The sequence below is a fragment of the Anoplophora glabripennis genome, unplaced genomic scaffold (assembly GCF_000390285.2).
Source record: "Anoplophora glabripennis isolate ALB-LARVAE unplaced genomic scaffold, Agla_2.0 scaffold276, whole genome shotgun sequence".
NCBI lineage: Eukaryota > Metazoa > Arthropoda > Insecta > Coleoptera > Cerambycidae > Anoplophora > Anoplophora glabripennis.
In genome coordinates this window covers 482,994-492,686 of record NW_019416521.1, presented here as the reverse complement: position 1 = coordinate 492,686, position 9,693 = coordinate 482,994, and the positions used below count along the sequence as shown (strand labels likewise).

General features: G+C 34.6%; 1 protein-coding gene across 1 annotated transcript; it reads right to left on the bottom strand.

Annotated features, from left to right (window-relative positions):
- Nucleotides 1-1,716: 1,716 nt before the first annotated feature.
- Nucleotides 1,717-8,480, bottom strand: LOC108907586 (trafficking protein particle complex subunit 12). Its single transcript, XM_018711326.2, has 5 exons — nt 7,751-8,480; nt 6,652-6,990; nt 3,702-4,036; nt 3,420-3,651; nt 1,717-3,293 (listed from the first exon to the last, which is right to left on the bottom strand). Exons 1-5 carry the CDS (start codon nt 8,222-8,224, stop codon nt 3,048-3,050), a joined length of 1,626 nt encoding a protein of 541 aa, XP_018566842.1. The 5' UTR covers nt 8,225-8,480; the 3' UTR covers nt 1,717-3,047.
- Nucleotides 8,481-9,693: the final 1,213 nt, after the last annotated feature.

Genomic DNA, 9,693 nt, shown 5'->3' with positions numbered 1-9,693 from the left:
TGGACATTTTGAGCAATTATTGTCAAAAATGCATATTTTTTATTAGTGTTTACTATTTTAGTATATTTTTTGTGTAAAAAAAGTTGTTATGTCATTTTCAACACATTCAATCTACGGTAGCCAGCGCCCCCTATGAACTACAACCAAAATGTGAACAAATTTCAATTCCTCTACCCAAAGAACCCCAAACCCCAAAATTTTGTGTGAATATTTGCATTTATTAAGAAATAAAAAATGGAAATAAACTAAAATAATATTTTACATTTAACACCCTGTATCTCTTTAACTATCAACTTTTGGACTAAGGTAAGTTCGGCTATATCGCAATATTTTTGCTTCGGGAACCTACCCATGTATTTTGGCCCATTACCTCGGAACCACCCTGAATTTGCAGATACACTTTTGTTCAAGCAGTCTTAAATAATGAAAATGCTTGAAATTTTGTTTTTTTTTTGAAAGAAAAATTCTACTTAGAAAAATCATCGTAGAGTTCTGCGAGTGATAATTTTTTTGTTTTGACACACTTTTTGGTGAAATAAAAAAATCTGTAATCATAGTTTAAGAACATGTTAAAAAAATGCAAAAAAAATTAAAAATGACGCAACAATGACTTTTTCAGTAATTGTTGATAATTTGTTTAAATTTAAAAATGTTCAAAAGCTGATTACACCATTCAATTGTACAGAAAAAATACAAAAACAATTGTCTTTTTGTTTGACTCAAAACTTTATTTTTATACAGTATTGATATAAACATCTAAGTCGAATAATGAATAAATAAAATAAATATTTTTTTTTCTATAGGATCGATTAGTGTACTTATTTTTTTAAATTTTGATGAATTCATAGATATACAGTGTGTCCAAGATAAGGATGGGATAGCATTAGGATCTAGGAAACGGTAAGAGATACGGAGTGGCTCAAATTAGAAAAAAGTTGTTTTTTTATACCTAACAATATGCCGTTTAGAAAGTTTTAAAATTCCGGGTAGTTCCGGAGATATCCGGAAAAACCCGAAATTTTGCAAATCTTTTTTAATTTTTTTCTGGCTTTATTTGAAAACGAATTTTAAAATAAATTGCATATTTACATTGCCAAAAATTTTGTCAAAATTAAATTATTTTTGCAGAAATGAGAAATAAAAAACGAAAAATATGAAAAAAACCCGTTTTTCGCATTTTTTTCACAACTTTTCAACCCCCCAAATTAACTCTCCGCCACCCCTGCTCACACATTTATTTTTTTACGTTTATTATAAGTACAATTTTTTTTTTCTCCAAGTATAATTTGGTTGGATTATAAGGACTTTAAAATATATTATTTTTCATCAGCATCGAGTATTTTTGCAGAAAACTAATTTTGACATGAGGTGTTTTTGTGGAATTACCAAACGTTTAAACAAACTGACACTAAAATTATTTCACGTAAGAGTTATAAACAACATTGTTTATAAATACCCCACCTAAACACTATTCGATGTAAATCTGACAAAGGGTCTTTGCAAAGAATGGGTATATTATATTTTTGTATCCGTTTCATTCTACTTATGTTTAAAAGTAAATGATAGACACTACGAGTTTTCACTTTTATATGAATTTCTTTGAAAAACCTATTACCATAAACAAACTCTAAGACAAACTTTAAAAAATATTTGCATCTCTACAGCCTAGTGCCTGAAATCCTTAAAAAGTTAAGAAAACACAAAAATAAAAAAACCTTCAAACTTGCAGTACATTTTATTAAAATTCGGTGATACAGATAACAAAGACATCACAGTTGCATGAACGTGAGACACAACACTCTCACATTACAAATATAATATAAAACATCCAGATAATGCTATTAAAATGAGCGTAACATATAAATATACAAAAAAACCTTGACAAAATTGTGTGTTGGTTGCTACCTTTCAATAACTTTCGGCATCATATAATACTATCCGGTATAAGTAACTAGCACGGCACAAGTTGTCGAATTTTCCAGGTAAAGTAACGTACAAGAATATATGATAGCTTACAGAGGAGGGTAGTGTAATAATTGACCGTTCTGGCAACTCGCGCAAAACTAGCACTTCTTTATTACATTTCATAACGTTGCATCAATTCCGAAACTCTTCCAAAGCTGAGGGAATATCAAATTAGGCAATCGTTAAAAGACACTACGTTTCGACTAGTCCTATTACTCAACTAGAAATTATTTGTCAATGTTTTTGGTGTTGGTTCCACAATTTGTGAAATATTTCAAAAATTGTACAAAAGATTCTAAGTGGGATTTTAAAATGACTATAATGAAAAAACAGTTTGTGGAACAAGGTTTAATTGAACAAAAAACTTAAGACAACTTCTGAAATATCTGGTGCAATCTACCTCTTAGAAATGCATCTGAATCTATATTCCTGTGGACCTAATGTTTAAAACTTTCAATTTTATAAAAATGTAACAAGGGTAGGGTTGTCCTCTACTACAAATATTATTTAAAATGTGGCACCTCAAAGTATAGAAACATACCTTCTTATTTGGAGTCACAAATATCTCCAAGACTGTTTATGGTATACAAGAACTCCGAATAATATATAGTGGATTAGCACTAGTGCCCAAATCCAAGTATTTGACATAAATTTGTATTATTATGAAAGGAATTATCTTTTTAAAACTGCATGGTAAGCGAGGTGTTACTATGAAACGCAATTTTTCAAAATATACTAATTTATAATCCAAAACTGCATTGCACTTTAAGTAGTTCAAATGACTAGTAGGCGTTTATTGTCAATTATTGGAAACATCAACTTTTTTGATACCCATATGTCTAACCTTCAACAACAGCCAATGAATAATAAATAATAGACATTAAATCAAACCTTTTAAATGTCGAGGTACCACCTCTTAAGAATATTGGGGCATCGCAGACTGAACAAATGAGCAAATTTTACCAATAACAAAGTTGAGCTTGACACACCATAACATCTCAAACAATACCGAAAATAATTCCGAATAAATAATAAACGAAACTGATAGTAATTCAGTGCACGACACGAAACAAATTGCAGTGTTACCCATACAGCTTTTCAAGGATCGTGGTGGGTGCGTCTGCCTGATACTTGGAGATCTGCCTCAGCAGGGCAAATTTCTTCATACGTCCCTTTGAGGACTCCATGTCGTATAGTGTACAAAGATTTAATAGTAAAGATTCGTGCAAAGCGTGGATGGGATTAGACGAGATGGCCGACTCCAGTACAGCTATGGCTTCCTTTAGATGGCCGCCATACAGCAGGCAAACTCCCATATTGTTTAAAATCTGAAGGACGGAGAAATAGTAAGTGGGTATTTTACCACAGTACAATTTAAAATATTAGAAACAAAATACACAAAAAAAAATAATAAAAAATTGATACTTTCAGATAATATTTAAGTTAAATCTTACCATTATATTTGACGGCTCCAACGTACTGGCCTGCTGAAACAATCCATAGGCCTCATCGAACTGACTTTGAGCAACCGAGAGGAGTCCCCTGTCCACAAGTTCTCGCACACCCGGAACGCCGCCCTTCGCTTCCGCCGCTTCATTAAAACAAACCTCCGCACCCGCAATATCCCCTAGCTGTAGATGTAGCCTGCCTAGAGCCGAAAGAAGAGCATGTCTCGGCGCGCCATCCCTATAAATCAAGAAATGTTGTGGCGTCAGTAAACAATTTTTCATACCCACCTCTCGCAAAGCTGTCCCAACAGCTCCATGGCCAACTCGTAGTCCTTCAACGCCAGCGCGCAGTTGATGATGGAATGCATGACCCTCGCTTCGCGACCGTTCCACAGTCGCAGGGAATCTGCCCTGTCCGACTCGGTTATCTCCATGGGATTGCCGTCTTCACAGAGTCCCTGTTTTAAATTCTCTAACATCTTCCGAATGGTCGCCAGTATGCTGAACAGTTTCATTAGGGACTCTTTCGGCTTGCTGCAGTGCATTGGTAGTTCAGCAAGTAGGAGGCGAAACGAGAACGAGGCTATGGAGCCGGGACGGCCCCCGTACATCTCGGGATAGAACTAGATGAAATAATATTAGCAAGTCATTTTCCTGATAACTTGATGAATATATTTAAAGTATCTTCAACGTCACGATAAGTATCTAATATTTGATGTAATAGTGACATAACCAAGAAAGATATCTTTGACCTTCAGACATGTATTATGAGTTTATTTGCTCAAATTCTATTGTGAAGACTAAATTTGTTGTCAAATCATAATATCACACAGATATTCAACAATGGAGCCACACAAACATATCGGTCCTTCACCAAATTTTTTAAGGTAATACACAATACTGCACTATACAAATTCTGTTTCAATTCCAGCAAAAACTAATAGTCTCAAAATTCCCTACAGTATTACAAAAACCTCATCGTAAACCAATATACTGACAACTAAAATACATAAACGAGGGTCAGTCAAATATAACCCGGATTTTTGTAAAAATAATTTATTTAGTCAAAATATAATTACACATTTTTCCCAACGCGTGGGGAGCTTGCAGATACCTTCTTCGTAAAGAAATTGAGGTCTTGTCAAGGCCTAGTTGCACACAAACTCCTCTACTTCCTCATCGCTCTGAAAATGGTGTCCACCTAGTGCTTCATTCAGTTGTCCAAACAAATGAAAGTCGCAAGAGGACATATCTGGACTGTACGGAGGATGCCATCACATTTGGTTCAGTTTATCACGAGTCAGTGCGGCAGTGTGAGACCTAGCGTTATCGTGCAACAAAATCACATCTCTGATTGACCGGTTGCGTCTTTTGTTTGTAGAGGCGGTTTTTGCACTGTCCAGAAACTGACAGTAATAGGCAGCATTTACAGTCCGACGATCATGTAAGAAATCGATTAGCAAAACTCTTTTCCAATTGAAGAAGATGGTTGCAAGAACTTTTCCAGCGGACAAACATGTTTTTGCTTGCATAGGCTGAGGTTTTCCTCTTCTTCGCCACGTCATGCTTGATTATTTGCCATTTTCGCTTTGGGAGTATAGTGATGAACCCATGTCTCAGCATATGTTACTATACTATGCAAAAAGTTGTTCCCTCGTTTGTCAAAAACTTGATAATAACAAGTTGCGCAATCGCCAGTATAACCTCTTGCTCAGACATGCCTGTACTGACAAGCCAAAATGGCGAAAAGTGCGCGCAACTGCGTCAATCCCCTCCCCACTTTCCCGGCTACAATAACCCTGCTCAGTTACCAACTCCGCTCAGTTCACTTGCTGCGAAAACAAAAGTCCGGTTTATATTTGACTGACACTCGTAATAAAATAAACCAGCGACATATTTGGCCATTCTCAGTTTGGCGAATTAACATTGGCCGCCTAGTGTCCTGTTGTCATATCTCATCAGTGTGGACTGATAATATGTAGTTGACCTAAATTAGGTTAATATCAGAGGCCACTAATACTGAGATTCATAAACTAAACACAGTGCTTTAAAAAAGGAAACAAATTATGTTATTTTTTGCAACGGAATGCAAATAAAACTATGGTAAAGTATATTTTGTGGTGTTCCTGTAAAACGAAAAATCTAATACCATCTAATGTAAATGTAGTAGATTATTTCAAGAATATAGGTGGTATAACAAAACAGGTGCAAATTCCGATAACTTACGGATATAAAAATTTTTTCCAGCTTAGAACTCGGAAAAACTAAGCCATTGGATCAAAGATTATTGTTAAATTGTTTATAAATTAACGGTAAATGCCGATAAACTTAGACCGCTTATACCTCGAGAACCAATAAACGGAATTTTACATTTTTTTTTAAAAGCGTCTTTCCAAGTACTTTAAAATTATAATTTCTTAAAAAATTAAATTGGTAATTGATAAATGTAATCTAATTGTTTAAAAATAAAAAAAGGGAATTTTTAAAATTTACTGTGCCCGTTCTAATCAACCGATTTCTATTTTTCAAAAACCATTTCAAAGGTTGAGTGGTCTTTTCTATGTGAAAAAATTTTCAAGTATCTAGATGCTTTGAGGCTATGCAACATTTTGAAAATTAAAAATGTTTTAAACATTTTTTTCAAAAAATTTTTTTGCGAAAACTATAACCGATTTTAATAAAATTTAGTGTATTGTTTTATTATACTCAAAAGTTTTTTTTACCTAAATTTGAATCCCCTCGGAGCAACTAAATATTTTTAAAAAATTACCCAAAAAACTCGATTATTTTGCCTTTTTTCATCCATTATTGCTATTTTGCAACATCGGTAATAAATTTAAACATTTTTAACTTACAGTACATTGTGCAAAATTCAATTCTAAAACTTTTTTCCTCTTCAATATTCTTCCAAAATGCATAGGTTGCAAGATATAAGTAAAAAACTCAGATAAAATAGGTATTGTTTAAAATTTTTTAAACATTTTTGCAATTTTAAAAATGTTCCGGACTTCGCCCAGATCTAGGGATCTACACATTTATTATGTGAGTTGTACTGAAGGTATTCCAGTAAAAATTAGCCCCTCTTACATACAAGAAGTGGGATATTTTGACAGATCCGTCCTGGTTTATATGCTTTGACCCTTTAAAGCGAAAATTTGAATTTCATAATAAATTTAGATACCCCAAGTATTAATATATATTTACTACTGAAAATTTATCAATTCAAAATGAACCATACCTGATAAAACAGATCTGGTTTGTCGAGCTGTCCGAAAGGTTCCGCCTCAGCACTGGCGATATTAAAAGCCTTCGTCTTGACCAGCAACGCTATTCTGGTAAACCAGAGCTGTAGCGAATGCGGTGAATGCTTGCTGGGATGGCCGGCTCTTCCCCTTCCTTGACCGTATATGGTCAACAACCTAGCGGTTAAATTGATAGCTGCGTGATAGGCACCTGCCTGTACAAGTTCCCTTAACCCACGCTCATCTTGAGTAACGTCACTAGCGGTTAACACCCGACGTTGCGCGGCTTCAGCCTCTCCAAGGCACATAGACACCGCTTCACCCACTGCGTCACCCTTAAAGCAAAGGTCATTGTTGTTTAATATGAAATTGAATAAAAAATGTGTCGTTTATTGATTAGTTTTTTTGGTAGTTGAGTGTCACAGATATTTAATTCCTCCTTGACTAAAATATGTACGTACTTGTTGCTGTAATTACATTTCTAATAATATGGTATTTGCAGAAGGTATTACAAAACTAGAATTATAACTGACTGCTATTTGAAAGATAATTCTTCAGTAAAAAAACGTGTTTATTTGTGACAATAATAGAAACGACTTGTTGTACACATAGATTAAAATATATTTAGGTATATATTTTAAGTACCTATAAAATAAGTGGTTCTTTAGATAAAAAGAAGAAATAAATGTATTGAAGAATGTAATCTAAAAAATCACAATGGTGTAGAAATTTTGAATTTTCTGGGGCAGATCAAGGGGGCTTTTAATAATTACACAGTATTTAAAAATGCCTTTGTGATGAAACATTTCTAAACATTTTTTTCATTGTGTGAAGATTAGTAAGAATTATTTTCAATTTATTCAAGTGAATGATTTTTAGGCAAAAATAATAACTCAAAAACACTTATTTTATGAATAAAGTGTGTCAAAATTCTGGAGTTTTTAATGACGCTTCTGTCTAGCAGCTTTGCCACTGGTTATCACCAGTTCAACCTTCTTTAATCTTTCATTAAACTGTGTAGGTCTTCTTTATATAGGGACATATTCAAGGACCTCCTTGTAGTTCCTTTTTAAATGTGATAAATAATCTACTTACCAACTCTTCTTCAAGTAGAACACCTGGCATGGTGAGCAAATCTCGATCAGGAAAATAAGTGCCAGGGGTGGCAGTCATGTTAGCTATCAAACACTGTCTTGTCTTTTCATTAGGTATCCAAGCGTCCCTCCTCCTATCTGCCTCTGTCCCCACAGCCACTCTAGCACTGTACCCATCATCGTTACTGGCCGATATCCCCAAATCCGAGATGATCCCGTTAGCTCCAGTTGTGTGATTGTTACCTATCAGGTCGAAAAAGGCCGCAGTGGGGTCCTTAGGCTGTGGAGGCGTTTCGGCGAAAATTCTACATACCTCAGGCTCGTTCTTGTTAGCACTTTTTTGATTGTCTTCGAGTTTCAAGTCGCTTATCTTATTAGAGGCCGCTGTGAGTTCCTGGGTAAAATCTAATTGGTCTTGTTTATCGTCGGACGAACCAAAGTATTGGCTGAGGGAGGGTGTTATATCTTCAGACATATTTTATGTTGTACTACAAATAGCTCGGTTCGATTTCCCTTTCATAAATAATTTATGCATTATAGGACAAGTGGGTTGCACAAAAATTCTAGTTAGTGATTAATGATATTGAATATTGACATTATTGACCTTTCGAAGGTGTCAAAATTGACGTTTAAATAAAGCTGCCCAATGACCATACGTCAGTTAGGCGCAGCCACAAACAGAAAGCAACAAGCAAATTAAAGGGGGGTTTCGTTTTGGCAACTAATATCAGTTCAGAGTAACTCTAAGTTGCTATTAGCTACTAATAGCTATTTTTTGCCAAATAGAAAGGCCCTAAAGACTGCCTCACAAGTCACAACACACAACAACGTACTCCTCAGTGAACGAACCATTGAAGTCTGAACACAAAACAAGATACATTACTTAGTTACAAACAAATACCTCAAGAGGGCCATTGCCAATAAAAACTAAATCAAATTTCTATTCCAAAACTGCTTTCGGTTCCTCTCTAGCTCCACCAGTTTTCGACATTTTCGATTTTTTTTCTCGAAAGAAGCACTTGCACAAAAACTCACCGTCATAGTGTGGTTAGCTACCCCAGATGTATAAGAAACCGCCTTTAGAAAGGCACTTTAATCTTCTGAAAATTTTCGAGCTGAGAGAAATACATCATTGTAATCAGTTTTTCGTTCTGTGAAATGGAACGCTCACTTTAGTCGATCGAATGTCGATTGACCAATCAAGCTGCATTAAATAATTCCAAACTCTCATGGTGCCATCTATCGCTCAGAAATTGCACTAAATTGCGGAATTCATTAGGGAGTAACCAACTGTAAGAGCCCGGTGAATTAATTGAACTTTTAATGTGTAGATGGCGTCGCCTACTTTCCCAATAAATGTCACAATAAAATTAATAGAATTAAAATGTTTCTTCTTTAAAAGGTCACTTGCAGTGAAACTGACGTACCTAGCGTGTTCAGCGCTTCAGCGATCCCAGTTGCATACTGTACCGCCTAGAGATGTGTACTTTAATTTTTTAACAATTTTCATGGACATCATCCATTTTCTCAAAAAGTTTTTGAGCCGAGAAAAATTTGAAAAAATTGTGAACTGTGAACTGTAACGGCTCCACCTCAACCAATATGTTTTTTCATTACCAACAAAAAAAATATGACAATAAACAAAAGACTCTAAGTTATTCTTAGGGACCTCTGTTTCAGGTAAAAAATAAGCTCATTCATATTCAACTATCTCAAAAACTTCCCCATGACAAATTTGATTAAAATGGGTAAATTATTATAAAAACATTTTTTTTTCGAAAGCCTGTATAACTTTTGTGGATGCAAATCGTATTAAGGTAACTTTTAATCTAAATCGATTTATTTTATTTACCGAGCGCTACTTTTGAACTATGTCACATTTCTTCTTGGACACCCTGAATGTAAAAATATACACAATTTGTAAAAATTTGTAGGTCCGTATTT

Bases quoted from the DNA above. Each gene is read 5' to 3' on its own strand.
- LOC108907586 (XM_018711326.2), bottom strand. From the start codon at position 8,224: ATGTCTGAAGATATAACACCCTCCCTCAGCCAATACTTTGGTTCGTCC. The intron at 3,652-3,701 runs GTGGGTATGAAA...CTTGATTTATAG, and splicing joins TTGGGACAGCTTTGCGAGAG to GGATGGCGCGCCGAGACATG. The intron at 3,294-3,419 runs GTAAGATTTAAC...TCCGTCCTTCAG, and splicing joins TGGAGCCGTCAAATATAATG to ATTTTAAACAATATGGGAGT.